The sequence below is a fragment of the Poecile atricapillus genome, chromosome 2 (assembly GCF_030490865.1).
Source record: "Poecile atricapillus isolate bPoeAtr1 chromosome 2, bPoeAtr1.hap1, whole genome shotgun sequence".
Taxonomy (NCBI): Eukaryota; Metazoa; Chordata; class Aves; order Passeriformes; family Paridae; genus Poecile; species Poecile atricapillus.
In genome coordinates, this window is record NC_081250.1 from 36,596,051 (window position 1) to 36,615,219 (window position 19,169).

A 19,169-nucleotide genomic window follows, 5' to 3' on the forward strand; every position below is an offset into this window, starting at 1 on the left:
TAAAAAAATGGATGCAATGAGAAATTATTAGGAACAGCGAAATACAAATTTATCTAGAACAAAATATCATCTCCTTTCTCACCTTGCACCTAGGAATCCTGCAACATTCTTTCAGGTGTAATGTGTTTTGAATTATGCAGTTTAACATTAAGGGAGAAAACACCCATCTGTTATTTCTTACTCCTTCCTTTGCCCAGCAGCCCTTAGCCTGATTTGTAATTGGTCACTCCTTTAACAAATTGCTTCTTGGACCGTTACTGTATATTTGTGTTTGCACAAGATGCCTTTATTCTTTGCAGTTACATATTTAGCAGCTCTCGGTTTTTCAGGAGGAATTCTACCCTGTCATTTCCTGTTTAGTTACGGGTTGAGCTCGCTTTTGTTTTCTGTGCTGTTTACTTGGTACCCTGCTTCCCCACAGCCGGGAACCACAGGCTGCTCGCTAGCTCCTCAGCCTCCTCCTCGCCTCTGCCACCACAGGTTTGTTTTCTTTTATGTCCCTAGTTAACTCTCATGCAACTCACTCAAACTTTACTTTTCCTCTTTTTTATTAATAGTTAAAAAAATTATATACTCAATCTTCAAAAGACTCCTGAATCGGTGATCTGCTCACAGAAGGCACAAGCAACCTGAGAAATCAAGAGTATGGCTCTTTTCCTGGCTAAATCCATGTCACCACACAGAGGAAAGGAGTGATGCTTCTCCCTCAAAGCCAGCAGTGTTGGTGACCAGTCCAGCAAAGGCCAAGGGCATGGAGTGTCCACACTGTGCCCCACACACACAAGAATATGTGGGCAAAATCATGGTGTGTGCAGGGATGTGCCTGGGGTGGGATTCCAGCAGCAACATGGGTAGGACAGGATAAAGAGGGAGATGGAGCAAGACTGGGTGGTGACGGTGTTTAAGGGACAGGAAGGGGTGGGAAAAGTCCAAGGAGAACTAAGAGAAGAGCCATACTGAGAAGAATAAGAGAAGGTGGTGAGATAAAAACAAAACAGAAGGTGAGGGTATAGAAAGCAGGAAGAGAGATTAAGAAAATCCATCCTGCCAGAAACAGCACCTCTTGTCAGGCAGACAGCAGGTGCTGCCTGGGGAAGAGCTGATTCACACATCTGGAGTGTAGGAACCAGAACACCTCTACCTAAGAAAGAAAAACTAAAAATAGAAGACTCAGAGGAGGTGGGAGAGGGTGCCATACTTTCTTCTTTTGGCAATCCAGTGCTTCCCAACTGCATGACATTTTTTGAATAGCTTTCTGGAGAAATGAGTGCTGTATTTCCAGATCTTTGCAAGAATCTTGACAGTTCATTTCAGCATTGCCTCATCCAATATGAGCCCTTCCTGTCCTCCTCTTCATCTTACTTCAAACTTATTTTTGCGATATTGGCAGCCACAGCACTTCCAGGGCTTTGGCTGCACCTCCAGAATAAGATTTTCACTTTTTTCAGGGCCTGCATGGATCCTGGGGGAGTCACTAACGGAGATGGCACTGCCATGTAGTGAGGGACACTGATGGCACACCTGCACCGACTAACTCAGCTCTGGGGAGCTAGTAATGCAGTCAGTAATGCAGTCAGTAGCTGCTGGCCAACTGGTATGGGTCTTTAACCTTGTCTGCAGCAGCCTGGGAGGCCATCTACACAAATTTCTTGCTACCTTCAGTGGCTTTCAAAACCTGTCCTGTTCACCTTCTTGCAATTGACTTTGAACACTGAGTCTTAGCTCCCTGACTCTTGCACTTTCAGTATTGCCACTGCATCACAAATCGCTGCCAATGGATAAAACAACCTCTTGCTAAAGCTACTTTTTTTTTTTAAACCTCCCCTGGAAGCCTTATTGCAGATTAGATTTGATGAATTTCTATCCAATGCACTGCACTACTCCTCCCGCCTGACAATACCTGGAACAGCTTTCAGAGACTCTGCTCAGTTCCATTCTGCACACTTACACTTTTTTCTTGCTGCAAAAATGGTTTTAGAGTCTTATAAATAAAACTTTCTATCAAAATAGAATAATTTTTTTCTCTGTGTAGGAAAATTAGCGAACTGTGATTTACTAGAGAGTAGATTGTTTAAAGAAACACCTTACCAAGTACTGATGGCAGTTTAATTAAGGAACGAGGAACAATTTACCTGAAAAAATGGATTTATGAAAAAAAAACCAATTTACAGAAATTTATACTTTCCTAAAAAGTATTTTCATAAGAAAACATTTAATTTTTCATGATCTGTTTTCATATGTTCATATTTCATCTGAAATATGGGAATACTTTAATAAAAAAAACAATTAATTTTCCATTTGCCAAAATTTCTAAACACTTGGAGGATTCTTTTTTAAAAACAATCTTTTCCCCAAAGGAAGAGATACAGGGAAGGGTTAGCAAGGAAACAAAATCCATGGTGAAAAACTTTGGCATAAAATTTTATTTCTGCTAAATTTAGGTAGCAGTAAAGACTAGATTTTTTGGTTAGAAGCTCTTCTTAAAGCAAGGTGTTTGCTGGCATGTTATTTTGAAAACCAGCACAGTAGGATGACTTCTTTAATAAATGGGCATAAACCCCAGAGATTAGAAAGTCTCAGAGTGAGTGACAAACCCCTGTGCGGTATCTGATTTGTTTGCCAAAACAGGGTAGGTTTTTAATAAAGGTCAGGAAGAAATAATCTCCAAAGACAGCAGTGTCTCTTCCCCCTGTATATTTTTTATTTCACCCCTTTACAGTTAAAGGCAGACCTTAACACGCAAACACACACACAAAAGGAAACAACAACCAAAGAGGAGGGGGAAAAAAAAAAAAAAAAAGCGCCTGAAATTTTAGTTACACCACATGTGGTTTTCATTTGTGAAAAATGAACAAGCTGTTTGTGGTTAAACTGTCTAATCTGCTGTTATCAATCTAGCACTGCATTCAAGATTTACAGGATACATCAGCTTCTGTGCCACATTAGCTGTAAAAGGGAGAGGGGGTGGGAGGAAAAAGGAGGAGGAGAGAGTTTATCCTGAGGAATAATATTTCCAATGCAGCCACACTCACACTACATCTGGTTGTGCTGGTAGCGGCAGTTAAATTGAAATATTTCACAGCGTGTGTCAGAAACATGCAGAATGGTAATTATGACAGATCTGATTAAGCCTGAGTGCCACTAGCTCCCTGGCCAGCTCCGGTTGTGCAGGTGTGACCTTGTGCGTGCCTGCGTGTGTAAATAAAATTAATTACAAGCGAGAGGGCGAAGGCTTCGGTGACATCACAAAGCGGAGAAACTCCCAAGGGGGAGACCTAATGGAATATTTTCCCTCAGTCTAATAATACAGTTCATATTGACTTGAGGTAATTAGTGGGATCATTAAAGCAGTTTTCCCGGCGTATTTGGCTGCCTGATCAGATTAGTGAAAATGTTCTTCAGAACAAGCCCTGTGTGGTCTGCCAGAGAAGGAGGAAATAAAAAGCAACAAAGCATATTTTGGAATGATAAGCAGCGCTGGACTTTTTGCACGGCATTTTGCAGGGCCGGTCCTGGGAGCCTGGGTGCCTGACTCTCCTGACCAGTTCAATCTTTCATCCCAGGTGCACATGCTGCTGCTGTATGTCACCTGAGACTTTTTAATTTTTGTTCCTCTATACTTCAAAACTATGCCATCCCTACCCCTCAATTCTTAAGAAAAATCAGATAAAAGGCTTGTGGGAGTGCAAGCCCTAGAAGAAATACATTAAGATAACTGGGGGAAGGAAAAAGAATAAATATGTGATCAGCCCCTCCCTACCTCTCCCCAAAAGTCTAACAGAAGACTGAAGGACTGGTTTGAGAATCAGTAATGTTTGCATTTCCTAACAAGCTTACCCCAGCAGAAGAAAAAGGGGCAAAAAAAAGAAAAAAGTTTAACTATGATATAAAGTCTTCCACAGTAACAGAACACAGAGCCCTAATCAAGAAATGGACCATTTGTTTAAAAACAGTCTATTGAGCATGCTCTACCTTGCAAATGGAATATGCCAAGCTCTGTCACAGATGGCAAGCTTTGACAGTTCCCATCCGTAGCGTCGATACTCGACAGTTCAGCACAAGATCAGTGACATTCTGTCTCATTAGAGCCACGCTAATTATCACAGCTAGTTTCAGGGGAAACCATGTGTTGCAATGGTCAATTTGAAGGAGTCTGTGCATCAACAAACTGGTAATAAGGATCAGACACCTTATTATATGACAGCATGCTGCCTATGATCTGATTTACTGAATCAGAGGTACTGAGGCAACACTGAAGCCTGATGGGTTATGGAATCGCGTGTACACAATGTGTAGCTGAAATATGCTTTAAAAATAAAAGGGAGCTATATAGAAACAATACAAATAAAAAAAATTAAAATGGTGAAGTTATAATATGGAGTTTTTTCATGTGACATTAAGACATGCAGAGATGTTAGAGATCTTGTCAGCCAGTTTTATCTTTAATCAAATTATATAAGATAAATAATTCAAAATGAAAACTGTAAAATTATGGATTATGCTAAATTATAATTCATTCCATACTCTGATTTTTCAGTTTCAATAACATGTACCAAACATTCCTTATGTTGTGCCGTCTTGCTTCTTTAACATAATTTTATATTTTGTAAAGAGCTTTCTCTTCTTGGCTCTCTTTTTTCATTTGTACATTTAATGACTTAAACTTGTACTTCTCCTAGCTTCTCTCACTCATTTATGCTCTTTCCAACAGACAAAAACCATCTGACCAAAACCCCCCCACTCCGCTGTTTCTGGACACCTGTGGGCCGCATCCTGCCAGGCACTCAGTGTTCCCAGCACCTCCCAGGCTGCGGCCGTGAGAGCGTTAAGCATTGACTCCCAACCAGAGCAGGGCAGGTGTGCACCGTATCCCTCCAGGGAAGCTCTCCTCAGGGCTCAAATACACTCAGTCTCCTGAAGCTGCTACCAGTCCTTTAAACGGCAGCATTTGAACAGCTCCTGCTGCCACCCGCCTGGCTGGGAACCTCCAGCCTCAGCTGATTTGACCCCACGTGTAAAGCATGCTCAGCAAGCACACTTTTTCATCAGTGTGTCAACAAATCTAGCCTCTTCCTTAGGTGTTGAAAGGGCTACCTGGCTCCAAAGAGCTGTTTGAAGGGGTCAGTATAATCCCCTTACCACTTAAGTATTTTCCATTCTGTAATTGTTTCTTTTTTCTGTTTTCTTATTTCAGGTTTTAATGCCTTTTTCTCCCTCCTCTACATAGATTTACGTGGGAAATTGCATGCTGACATAAACCACCTTGAAGATTTTAAGGTGGCTTCTCTTCAGTGCATTTTTGTTGATTCATGAAGCTGTGGTATATTCTTTATTAGGCAGAACCCAAGGCTCACTGAAGTCAAGCCACCCCACCAAAGCCATACCAATAATGTGGGATATAGTCAGGATCAATGCCAGCCCTTTCTTGGGTCTATCATGATCAAGAGATAAGAGAGTCAACTAAACTCAATTTTTCTACCCTCTTTCTGAGAAGTATTTTTTTTTTAAAGAGCTAAGGAAATTTCCTGAACTTTTAACCTTTATTTCTGAGAGGAGATGTAAAAAAGACTAGGACATGGGGCAAAGGAAGGACATGGCACATTCATTTTTTACCCCACTGGAAACCTGAAAATCTTTTTTCCTCCGACCTGGGCAAGACAGAACACATTATGACTCTGTAACTTGATATTTTGTGAAAGAAACAAATCAGCTCTATCTGCCAAGTGTCACAGTTTCACTGAATGACATGCTGCTTTATGGGGCAATTCTTGATCACATGCAAAAGCCCATCTTGCTTTCTCAGTTCACACTCTTCCTCTTGCATCCCTGCTGACACCCGATCCCACCCCGACTCCTGCTGCTCATGGCACCTTTTCAACTGCCAGAGCAATCACCCCCAGGCAATGAGGGGGGAGGAAAATAACATTAAAAAATAATAAAAAATAGATGATGTTGTGTGTTTTTGCAGTTAATGTTTTCTAACTACCGTGTCTCGCCTTTGCACCAGGGCGAGGGGTTTATTTCCAGGTGGACCTGTGAAATAGCAGACCTTAGAATACATTGTGTTTCCACCTCGCGTCTCCCTGTGCAGCATCCCTCCCCGCTCCACAGAGAATCCATTGTACACTGAGGTTCGGGAGGGGGATGAGGGGAAAGAAGGTTTTTAAGCCAAGATTTAAACCCAGGAAGTGACTCAGCTGCTCTGAGGGAGACAAAGGCAGGAGAGAACTTGACTGAGAGCAGGGTGATGGGCAAAGCCCCCTCCTGCCCTGCAGGTTGCATCCCTCTAGGCAGCCTGAGGTGCAGTGCCCTGAGGAAACAGCTTTGGAAAATAATTTCAAGATCCTGTCCTAAAGCCACATTGTTACCAGAGGGTTACTCTTGGTGATAAAAAGGTTTCTTTTCCTCCAGCTGGAAAATAGTTGAATAGATTGTTCTACATCTGCGGTAATGGCATGTTACATCTCTGTGCCAGATCCACAATACCGTGCTTGTTCAGTGTGGGAAGCTGTTTAAAAATGACTTTCCTATTAGAGTATATAGCTTAGTCTCTAGATGGAAAAAGCTAGATCAAAGATATAGCATTTATAAAACTGCTGGTTAAAAAGATAAAAGTGAGATAACAGACATCAATTTTTCACTATAAATCTCTAGGTTTACTACAACATTAAAATTTCCAGTAAAAGCAGGGTTTTATATACCTGAACTCTAATGGCCTATTCTGAAAATATTTATGTCAGGAAAAGCATGGTATTTGCATGCCAAAAGCATTTTTAGTGCCAATGTTTAGCATTCCCTTCCCATTTAACTCCTTCCCATCTACTCATGAGTGCTAGATGCTCTAACTAGTGCCTACCCATCGGATCTCCTCACGCAGCCTCCTGGAGGAGAACACTCCGGGTGCCTACAAAGGCAAAAAATCAAATGCTTCTAATTAAATAGCACTGCATAAAATACTTGCCCAATGGCTCAGGATGGAGTCTCTAGCAGGGTCTGAAGCCTGATTTTACCTCCACACTTTGTACATGAAGCTAGAACTAACCAAAGTGAAAGACAGGGACAGAAGGACAGGAAACTGGGCAACACATCAGCTCAGAAGTAACAGGTCAGAACTCTATGTCATTAGCGGAAGTTTCTGGAGGTATGAGTAGTACTCCATTAGGTTTATTTTGAAATCAACGAATGATTCTGTGAGAACCATGATTCTGTGAGAACTCACCTTCCACACACAGGCATTTTCATTCGGTGAGAAGGGAGGGCATTTGGCACCTATGGGGCCATAAAGAGCCATCAGCAGGATTGACACTGCAGAAGAGCATTGATTTCACCCATTTATTTTACTACAAATTAAACTTCTTTAGGTAAATAATGCAGGCTAGCGGCCTTAAGCTGTAATGCATGGGACTCTCAGAGGTATGGAGCTTGACATTACTTCAGTTTTTGCAAACTAATTTCCTAAATTTAGGACAGCTTTAGCAATTTAACCTGATTTTCAGCAAAGTATTGCTTTTCTCCCTGTTTCATACTAGCATGTGCAAGTCACAGCTTTTCAGGACAAGCAACAACATAAATCTAACTTCTCAAAACATAGCAAACATACAGAAATGCTACAAGTCTCTACCTGCCTTATCTCTCAAGGCTCTTAGGTCTGAGGTTTCTGTTTGCTTGTTTATCTGTTTTTATGAAATAAAATTAGATTTCAGCATCTGTCACCATCAAGAAAAACTCATCCCTAGCTCCCACATGAGAACATCGTAACCACTGCACAGTTACTGAACCATGATACCTTAATGATCATTACACAAATCAACTTCTTTTTTTCTTTTTTTTTTTTTTCTTTTAAATAACAAAATTAAGAATGTGCTTCCATAATTGCTTGAATCAGACTTTCAGGTAATAAATTTAATAAAAAAAACAATACGATGAAATTGTAAACGTAATGAATGCCACACAATTTTATGTGTGGATTCTTTTAATTTAGAGTTATTCAGGTGTGCTGATTAAATTTTAGCAAGTAATACTGTTGGTATTGTCACTCTACCATTAAGAACCAACAACCTGCGAGAAGAGACAAAACACTTGGTAAACCTTTCTGTCTTCCTTTTGTGAGCATTTTTGCAAAGCTCTCTTTTCAGCATAATCTAACAAAAAACCCATGCAGACCTATTAGACAGACAACCTACAATAAAAACACAAGATTTTAAACACGGACATTAGGTGCTTTTCTAATTAAAGTTCTAAAACTACCCAAAGAGATGATGTATTCCAGCAATTTGAATTATAATACCTTCCTTGCCTCCTTATTGTAGTCATATTAACTTTTAAAGCATATATTTTGAATTTAACAGATTTTTAATTTATTCTGTAGATAATATATCGATCCTTAAAAACATAGAAGCATAAAATGTATACAGAACGCGTGCATTCCTGTATGGGAAAAGAATTCAATATTTGAAGGAATGTCCTAGTTGTGTCCCCAGACCCGTTCAAACCCATGTACCAGAAAGGCTCTTTCCTTTGGGAAAGCCAACGAGCTGCCAGCAAAGTGCACTGTGAAACTTCAAGCAGGCAAATAATTCCTCACCTGAGTCAGTACATGATCTCTGTAACAGCCCTGCAACCTCTGCCTGATCTCACCACCTCTGGCACACCAGGCCCCAGCACCCAGCTGCTCCCTTGAGCATCAGGTCCACACGCAGTTGGTCCTCCATCACTCAGGAGGAATTAAAAAATAAAACCGTTAATCAACACATTGTTTCTAATATGTTTCCTCCAGACTTTTCACTGTAATGAAGTGATTATCCCAGGATTTCCAGTTCCACTCTTGCCAAAGGCACTAACACAGCTCAAGGGAAGATGCTAGTTTTTTACCTTGGCGCTACCCAAATAGAAACTCCTGTAGTGCATCATTTAATAGTAATTCTGTGCAAAGTGCTCTAGTCAGCAGAACATTATCTGCAGTCTCCTGGCTCAGGCAAGCCCAGCCACCTTGCAGATGCTGGCTGCTTAGACATCCAATCTAATGTTGCCCCAAATCAGTTTATTAAGGGAAAAAAAAAATAAAAATTACAAGGCCTTCCAGCAAACAACTGCCTTTGTCCCCTCACAGAGCTGGTTTAAGTCACATATGGTTTTACACCACAACTCCAGACTGAAATCAGAAATTAATCAAGTTTTTATATCGAAAATAAGACAAAACCAGCAATGTTCAATTTTAGCAATTTTTAAAATGAAACTGTTAATCAACACATCATCTTCTAACATGTGTCCTTTTCACAGTATCTTGGGTTATCTCAGAATTTCCAGTTCTGAGTATGGAACCAATGTCTCCAAATTAAAAAAAACCATATCAGTAAGAGATCTCTCTCAAGAGAGGTTCTCTTAGAGAATATGTTTGAACAAGCCTCCTTTTTGTGCAAGGGAGACTTTTTTACCAAAAGAAATGTTTACTTGTACCACTGAAGCTCCGATGAAGACTCTTTTACAATACATGTACCTCATTTAATATATATGGTAGTGCTACATATTTAAAGGTTATTAATTGGGTTACCAGCAGTCAGCTAGCTCGAGAGGACCAACACATTGTAGTACCTAAGAGGTTACCTCTGCAAAGCAGCTTTCTAGTACAAATGACACTTTATCTAACTACAGACCTGAAAGCTTGCTGGACACAAATTAACATTGCATTGCTAAAATTGGAGAGAAAAATAACTCCTGATAACACAGGTATAATCACCAGAGTAAAATGGAAAAGAACTATGTGTTTGGTGTTGTTTTCTGTACTTAGTAGCAAAGTTTGTACAAGAATCTAAATTTTATACCAATACTCAAATAAACCTGCACTGCAACTTCTGGAAGCTTTCAGGCTTCGTTTTGATTACCTGTCCCTGAAAGTCAGCACTGGAAGAGCTGACCCACCTAAGAAGAAATTCCAAGGCTTTGCACTTAAATAAATATACTGTGGCACAAATCAGATCAGACAAAAATTACGTTGGCTGATAGATTGGCTTCATACCTTAACTTTACAGGGAAAGGGGAAGTGTAGAAAAACGGACAGTTCTCTCACCCCAAGTTTTGACATGTAAATAAAGACATCTGAGGAGCACACAGGTTGGAAGCTGCTGTAACATTCTATCATAATTAGAAACATTTCAAGAGCTCTGTAATTTCCAATCAAAATTACAGTAATTTCCGATATACAAGCCATGATTCATGACAGAATTTTTACATTCCATGGGAGATTATAGTGGCCTGATGTATGACACACTGAGTACAGCACTAACATAAACAATTCAGTTTAATGTTTAAACAGCACTTGGTGTTTAGAATCCTACAATAAAAGAAACATATTATTGTTGAAATTATCACTTTGACAGTGATTGAAGGGTAGGCAGGCATGTGGCCTATAAAGCTATAATTTTTACAGTCCACAGCTTGAGTTTAATCATTTTGATACAACATTTCCAAAATATCCCTTTAAATGCTCCTTACACCATATAACTTAAGAGACAACATCCTTTCTGTACAGTGAAGTGAATTCCAGAATGTGAACAGCACAGAAGTCAAAAGTTAAAGCCTTGTTAAAAAGAAAACCAGCACTAAAATGCTGACAGCCCAAGAAACATTGGTCTAACTGAGCTTCACTAGCTTTCCCTGGAAGATGCTAAATTTTTCCATGAAGTAATTTTAGAAAAGTAAAGATGTAGTGATTACATGGATTTAACACTTAATCTAACATGAAAATTCAACTTTGCAACCATTGATGCCTTCGAATTTCTTTCAAGCATTTGTATAACCATAGTCTTTCCCATTTTTCTATATGTTTTTCCTTTACCTCTTGAGTACATTCTTACTTAAATCAATGCTTTCGCATACTCCAGTGATCTTTCTCAGAAGACATGTCATTTATGATAAACACACCCAGCAAGTGCCTGCTGATTTCCCTCTTGCCACTAAACCTGACAGAAAATCCTCAGTTAAAGAAAACAGAATAGGAAACCACAAAACAAAGGCTTAAAATTGAATATGCAACATATATGTACGCACACAAGCAGGCGGACACTGTGTTCCACAAAAGTACACCTTTTTTCTCAGCTATAACTTGTACAACTGTATTTTTTGAGGTCTTTTTTTTTTTTTTTTTTTTTTTGACAGTCCACCTCTCATACAGTCTCACCAGTGGGTCTGACAACAATTTTTTGCAAAAAAACCAGCACCTCAGCATTCCTCATTGCAACACATGTAACTGCAAAACACCAAAGCCTCAAGATGAATTTGGCAGCAATACCCAAATCTTGACCACAGCTTTGGCCAGATCCACGCCAGCTGAGAACTGATGAACCTGATCCCTTCTGAGCCATTCCAAGACCCATGGGCACACAGAGAAGGTGTCTGGCTGGTGGGGAAAAGGGAATGAGAGATCTCAGGCAGCTGCTTCTCTACCCTGCCTGGTCCAGGGAAACCAGTGGTTACTCAGCAACGAGCTCTGAGTTATTGTACTGGGCTGGTACACTGACCCAGCTACCCATTTCAACTCACACAGAAACTGATCTGGGGGAATAATTGCACAGGACATAGAGCTCTTTGAGCCCTGGGAGTTTTACCTGGCTTTTGGTTGCCGCAACCTTCGCAAACAGTGCTTGGGACACCTTAGCTCTCTTCATTTCCTGCTGAATCTCATCATAAATGGAAGCATTAATGTTCATGGAATTGTTTTCTGGTTTTCCATTCCTCTCTGTAGCAATAGTAGCAGTTTTGACCTAGAAAATATGAGACATTTTTCATTATGGAAAAGTTATTTTCCTCTCTTTCCCTTCCTAAATAGTTCTTTGCATTTTATTCCTTCTATCCAATCTTTCTCTGATATTCTTTCAGCATTTTGCAGAATAAATATTACAAGTTATCTATGGTTGAAGCAACTAGGAAATAGGAAAATTCAGTGCATTGTAACAGGTGAGTGCATCTAAAATATGAGTTACAATTAACAGACCACTGCAAATTTCAATGTCATAAAATAGGTGGAAACCTGTCAAACAGTCTTGTAGAGACTTGTGAATCCTTACATGATTTCTTTGCCCCACACTAATTAAACAAAAATTGTAAGTGCAACATAAAAGAATCTCTAATGAAATAGAAATCCAACATATATACCTTGATTCATGTCTTATGCCCAGTACATTCAAATGCATGATAATGTTGAAAAGTTGTGGCTTTAGATTGAATTTATCTTATCAGTTTAGTTCTTAAACTGTTTTTAAGAGACAATTTAGAATAATGCATTAAACACTCCTTCACGATACCAAGATAGGACTTTCTTAAAGCTACTGATTGTTGTTGTATTTCACTCACATATATTAAATATTTATTCTCCGTGCAGTCCAGATTAAATAAACACCAAACATGTAAACAAGACAGAATGATTACAGTACCACCTTTATGCTGCATCTGCAGCATTAAGGAAAACAACAAAAAAATACATCAGTAGCGACATGATGTGCAGGAGACTATCCTTTCCTTCATCCTCTGGAAATGATGGAAGTGATGTTTCAATACCAAGCATCATCCCACCAAGGTTAGACTGCAGTTTCTGCAACATCAGTTGAGAGGTACAAAAAATCAGCAGGTACTCAGCTTATCCTACAATATTCTCAGTAGTTAAGGATAACGTTTGTCTTTAGCAGTTACTCTTGCAAGGCTTGCTCAAGATTAGTGGACCAAATGGGCCACTAATCCTAAAGTGGATCTGAGGAAAGGAAAACTGGATTTCTGCCAAGAACCCACAAGGTGATGATGCAAACAAAATCTGACCTTAAGATTTCAATTCAAACCTACTGATTCATACTGAGGTTATTGAGAGTTGAATTAATTTAGTTATTCTGAAGTTACACATCTACTTGAAGACAGTCATTCGGCCTAATTCTAAATCTAATGGACAGAGCCTGGCACTTCCAGAAGGTGATTCAGCCCGCTCTTAAGTACGTGTCTAAACCCACACTTTCACTATCAGTTTGATCCTGTGCAAGTCAGCATCTTCCTGTGCTCTGAAGTCCCTTGAGGTTCAAAAGCAAATCATGACAACATGATAATTCATCTTCTAATCTCACTCTCTATGAGCTTTCATATATCACAGGTCTCACGATATGAGAGTCAAAGGCTTTGTGTGAGAGATGTACTTAGGCAAATCAGCAGCCCACTTTTTCCTAGAAGTGCCATGCTCAGTTTGTGTTAGCTATCATCCCTAGTGCTTTTAATATAAAATAATCTAGCCCAGAAACTGTGAGTGCATGCCACTTTTGCTGAGCCTGATTTGTCCATCAGGCTTTTCAGGAACTGTGCTAACACACATCCAAAGGGGCAAAACTCCAGCAAGAACAAGGTGTCCACAAGCATTTCCCCTTGCCCCCATTCTGGCAGGCATAGGCAGTTACTGGTGTCTGAAAACAAGGGTCCTAAGCAAAAATGGAAATGAAGAGAAATCCCAGAATGTGGCATACAGTTTATCATGTGGTTTTTTTTTTTTTTCATCTGAAAACAATTAGTACTTTGCAGCCATGCCCTTTTCTGCATTGTGACATTTTACCAGCGACATTGCAGCAGAGGATGGCCATGCCTGGACCAAAGGCTGCTCAGAAACAATTGACACACCTGGCAGCAGGCAGTGAGGAGCAACACCACAAAACTCTCTCCTTCCCACTGCAGAGCAGGAAAAGGTATGCCTCACACCACACAAATCAGTACAGGGCTGCAAGAGGAGGTGCATCTCCTGAACACCTTACAGTGAAATCATTTAAAAATACAAAATCAGTGGCAATTTTATAACCTTTAAATAAGAAGGACTTGGCAGAAGATAACTGAAAACTGGTGGTGATGTTAAACATACAACTGAAGACAGACTTATCTATGTGCATGGAAAAATCAGCCTAAGCGAAACTAGAGATTGAAAAAGTGATGGCTTTGTCAACATGCATTCCTCAACCTTGGGTTTAAAATTTGGGAAACAAATTTCTTCCCCCCAAAAATAACTTTAACTTGTAACTACTTTTTGAAGGACCCAAGGGGAAGATGAGAAGATGAAGGTACTCAGCTAGCATTCACAAGTCTTTCGGGAAGGAAACACTTTGCTCTTGCGGTCTTGATCAAAATGTGTCTCTTCTATAAGCACACTGCCTTTTTGATTGCTACTGAGCTTCAAAAGACAGCTTCATGTTGTAGCAGTACTTCATAGATCACTTAACTGAGCTGTGAACACCCAGATAATCAAAAACCATCACACACCATGCTGTAGACATAATTTAAACTATGCTACTCGATTCACACTTTTCAATGTCCAATTTAATATGGATATGCATTTAACCCAAGGGAATTACTGAAAATCCTCATTCTGGTTTGCAGATCACATCTATCTTTATACAGGTACAATAAATTCAACAGCATCTAATATGTCACCAAAGTTAAAACAAACAAACACACTCCTATTGCCTTCTGTTGATATTTAATTAGAGAACACTAATTGAATTCAGAAAACACTAATATCTGCATGGAAAAACAGTATTAGCCCAAAGATCTTCAGGGTAATAAAATCTTAAAAGTTATGAAATTATGGGTTTGGGGATTACCAAGAGTTGTGGTTTGCAGTCATACCCTCTCCCCCTCCAATTCACTTAACTAGCTAAGTACAAAAATTCTTCCCCTGTCTCTTATTAATTTCTCTTCAAAGATCAGATGTAGACTCTGGCTGGTCTTGATGGACTATTGGTCTGCTCTGGTCTGATGAATTCCATGCAGTAATGCCAATTAACCTCTTGGAGAATATCCATACATAAAACTGTTTCATAATTTATACATAAGCAAGCATCTAGGCTGTTGTGTTGAATTTAGAATTGAGTTCAAGACAGAGGCTGTTTGAAGCTGGGTTGAAAAAACACCCTCCTCCTCAAAAAAACCCAACAGAAAACAAAAAAGCTCTCAATGGTGCAACTTCAGGACTTGGTAGAGGAGGTGGAAAAAGTATTCATTTTGGAGAGAAAAACAAAACAAAACATAATCTCTCATCTCATCCACACTTAAGCACAACCTCCCACCCCACCCACACCTACAGCCACATTTTCTGTTTAGGAAAGAAAATATGTATCAGCTAATTTTTTTTTTTTTTTTTTTTTTGACAGTAACCAAATTTTGCAAATACTAACTGAAGAGGGGAGCATTATTTTACAAATGTAACACACTGAAAATCAGGGATTCATTTGGCCATCTTCCTATCGCCAGTCAATCTAGTCTTCTAAGAATACTTGAAAAAAAAAACCAAACACATCTATCTCCTCCTGGCCAACTCAGATATATCTTTTCATCAAATGAGACTGATTCCAGCAGCAAGAAGTTCTGGATTAATTCAATATTCCTAAAAAAAGGGTAAGTTGTCATAGAAGGAATAACCAGTATGAAGAGGCTTTCACAAACATGGAAGCTCATTCCTTCCCCATCGAAACTGAAACAAAAAAATCTTATATAACACATTCTCATAAGTACTGTTTTAGCTTGGGAACAAAAATCTTCTTTAATCCTGGTTTAGCTTTTAATATTACATTGTACATTAAAATTCATAAAGTAGTTCATTCCAGGCAAAACAAACTACTTTTCAGTTCTGCTCTGCAAATAGCAGAGGAGGTACAATAAATGCTGTTGCTTTCAGAACAGCTTTTATCAGGACAAAGTTTACTACTCCATTATTACAGTGGCGCCTGGAAGTGCAGTTACACTTAAGTGTCAGGGTTTCCATTAACTCTCCTCCATGGTGGTTTTTGCGGGGGTGGGAGGAGAGGACTGCATTTATTATTTTGTTCATTTTTACTATCGTTAAAATGCAACTTGGCACAAAGATTATCAACCTAAATCTCAAATTTTGCCAACTTAAAAACATGGAATTTTCTGGTGGTGATATACGGAATATTCATGTACTTAAACTCTAGGAACTCCACCATAAGTTTCATGGAAGAGGTGTAATCCAGAACTCCTTGCAATGGAGATTCACTGGTCCTCAAACACCATCAAAGCAGTGCTCTCAAAACACCAGTATTTCAAGAGTAATATCCTATCTCTGAGACCCAATCCACAACTGCTTTAACACGAAGGAACTGTAATTTATCTGCAGTCAGAGGGAGGCCAGGATTGTATTTATGAGATGAAGGTTTTGGTCAATGAGTACTTAGAACCATGACTCATGCAAGATTTGTGGCTCCTTCTTAAAACATTGCCATGTTAAAATAATATTCTGCTTTGACATTACACGTACTCTGTTTTCACACAGGGTGATGATGGGTCCCAAGGGTTAGAACAAATTTTCTTTGGGGAATATGGGTGGTAGAAAAGATTTCTTCCTCAGCTCTGCTGAAATGGAGATTACTTGTCCTGAGAAAGAAGTGTTTATAACTGCAGGATAGCTAAAAACCTTCACGCAGAGTATTTTGGAAAAGAAAATCTGTAACTTAGCCACCTGTCTCCATTTCCCCCCCTACAAATTGTACATAGGAGGCAGCAGTCATCTCCCCATATCCCAAAGTGCCCTAATGAGACATGAAGGCCATCCCTAGCATGTCAGCATCCTCTAAAGTATCCCCAGATTATCTCATTTCCACATAACATGCAGTAGACTCATTCTCTCAACTTGACCTAGGAATACCCCAAAATGCCCTCTGTGGGGTGATCTGCAAGATGAAGGTGTTGAAGAGCGGGGGAAAATTATTAAAAGAAATAAAACATGAAAGGACCTTTTCTCCTCCTTCTAGATTGCAGAGGTTAAATGACGTCTCCATGCAGTACCTACCTGATGGAGATGCCAATACTTATAAACTCCAGCGCCCCAGGAAATAGCCTGACAGACAGGCTTCTGCCCCAGGGGTGGCAACTCGAACAATGTCCAAGGGAAAAATCCTTGTGTACGCCGTCTCCTTGTGCTCAGTCCACCAGTGTGCAAGATAGTAGCAGACTTTTACAACTTGACCAGCTTAGAGGGCTATACACGCATCCCAAAAGCTCATGCATTAGAGGCTAATGATTTCAATTAAAAAAAAAAAAAAGTAAGATTTTGCATTTTGTTTAAGTCAGAGAGAAAGGGAGAAGTAAGGGGGACAAAGAGCTTCTTAAAGGATTTCAAAAGAGAGCTGGAAACAATCCAGATACATTAGCTCAAGTAGCAACTAGTAAGAATGCTGTAAAAATGAGATAAATTCAACACTGTTCCTTCTAGCTCAGGCAGCGGGGTTTATGCTTGGTGAGTTCCTACTATCCAATCAGAACTCTAAGGTCACACTTTCTGTTTTTTGCATACAACAGCATGCAAAATTTACACAGAACAAGCTCAGCTGCTAAATGGTTAAGTCTGCTCTACTGTCTGGCCACCAGTTGGCAACACAAAAATGCAAAATAGATCCTTTTCAGGATGTTTATTTTCACATCCTTCCGAAACTGATAACTTGCAATTGCAAAATAAACCTTCATGTGTGGCATATTAGCTCCCATTTTTCATGGTATCATAGTTTAATTGTTTCAAATGTTACACTGGTCTAAAGATTTAATATTAAATATGTTGGCTCTTGCGTAAACTCTGTTGTCAGGATAAATGGTCTGTTTTCTCTTTCAATGGTTATCCGCGAAGCTCACAGCCAAGCTGGAAAAATATTATGCTGTATTCCTGCGAAGTGATCTTTAAATAATTGCTTATAAATTTAGTAGTAAGGATGATGGTAGTTTTATTTCCTTAGTATCAAATATTCAATAAACTGTGGACATTTTGGGGGAGGTATCACAGTAGCAGTTTGCATCAAAAATTTTGCAGTATCCTGACTGTAATTTATTTCTGCAGTGATTTGTGAAGTTATACTTGCCAGTGTTACAACTAGGATAATTTCACTATTATTTCAAGCATCAAATATTGTAGTTATCTTACCAATACAGATATTTCAATTTTCAAACTTAGGACTCTGAACACTTAGCAGCAGGTGAAAAGTGCTTCAGATGTTTATAGTGGGTAATTCTGGAAACATGTAAGAAGGTCACAAAGAATCACAACTCAGAGGTTTCTACATTCTCAGTCTATTCACTAGGGAAAATGAGTGTGTTTTGCTGAATGACAGAAAACAGCACAACAACTGGAAAAATAAGTGCTTTGTTCTGTAGACCTCAAGTGTTAGTCTATAAGGTTTCTTTGTAAACTTGTGTTCCTTTTGAAAAGGATTAAAACAAAAACGTGTGCTGTTTCCACTTTGAACTGTCGCAATTAGGTTAACTATACTCCTGACTCACATTAAAAAAATGAAATGTAATTATGAACAAGAGCACAATAGAGACAGGTAGATTTAGCCCCCTCTTTCTCACCGAATCTGGACTTACAGTATATATTGTCAGTTAAGAAAACCCCTAAGTCTCACTTTCTTTCTGGCTGCAAGGGATTTATACAGTTTAAAGTGTGAATTAAAACCAGTACAAAGACTACCTCTGACTTGACATCCTTCAGGAAGGTCCTGTAATTAACTCTGTTCTTTAGCTGTGAAATTGCCCAAGACCACTTGAGACAGAGTGAGACATTACCTTGGCAGAAAGAGATAAGTTAAGAAGGATGGTTAGCCTTGGCTCTGAATTATCTGGGCTGTGGGAGCAGGTACAGACATTCAAACAAACTCAAATGTTGTTTTAAACACAATCATCTCTATTTAACTATTTCCCACTAAAGCATTTCTGTGTAAATAGATTCTTGTCCTTTATCTTGAAGAATATCTATAGTGGATTTTACAGACTAAACTCAGTTAATGATAACAAAACTACACCATTAGTACAGTCTGTTTTTTCTGCTAAAAATTTCTTCTCTTGTGAAAAGTACTTCAGCAGGTCAAGGTGATCTGCCCTCCCTCCTAGAATTTTGTTATTCATTACTTTAGTGTGGTCCACAGTATCCATTAGCTGAAGGAAAATTAGAAGAATAATCTCAAGAGGAATTTATAGCATTCCAAATGGGTATAGCACATAGTCACAGTCACAAGCCTATGACTGGTTAACAAAAACCTGCTGTTTCTGTCAAAAACTCACCCGTCACAAAATTCCCACAATCCCAAAGCCTTGCTTTGTTTAGCAGAACTGAACTGTGTATACAGCATGATTGCCACATATCTGCAGATCAG

At 39.3% G+C, this 19,169-nt stretch overlaps 1 protein-coding gene across 4 annotated transcripts in view; it reads right to left on the bottom strand.

The window, feature by feature from the left end:
* Nucleotides 1-19,169, bottom strand: part of SATB1 (SATB homeobox 1) — a 73,280-nt gene that overhangs the window by 15,169 nt on the left and 38,942 nt on the right. For all 4 annotated transcript variants that reach the window (XM_058832622.1, XM_058832619.1, XM_058832621.1 and 1 more), the window contains one exon: nucleotides 11,604-11,759. In XM_058832622.1, the coding sequence (XP_058688605.1) occupies nucleotides 11,604-11,759 (156 nt within the window). The remainder of the gene's footprint in view (nucleotides 1-11,603; nucleotides 11,760-19,169) is intronic.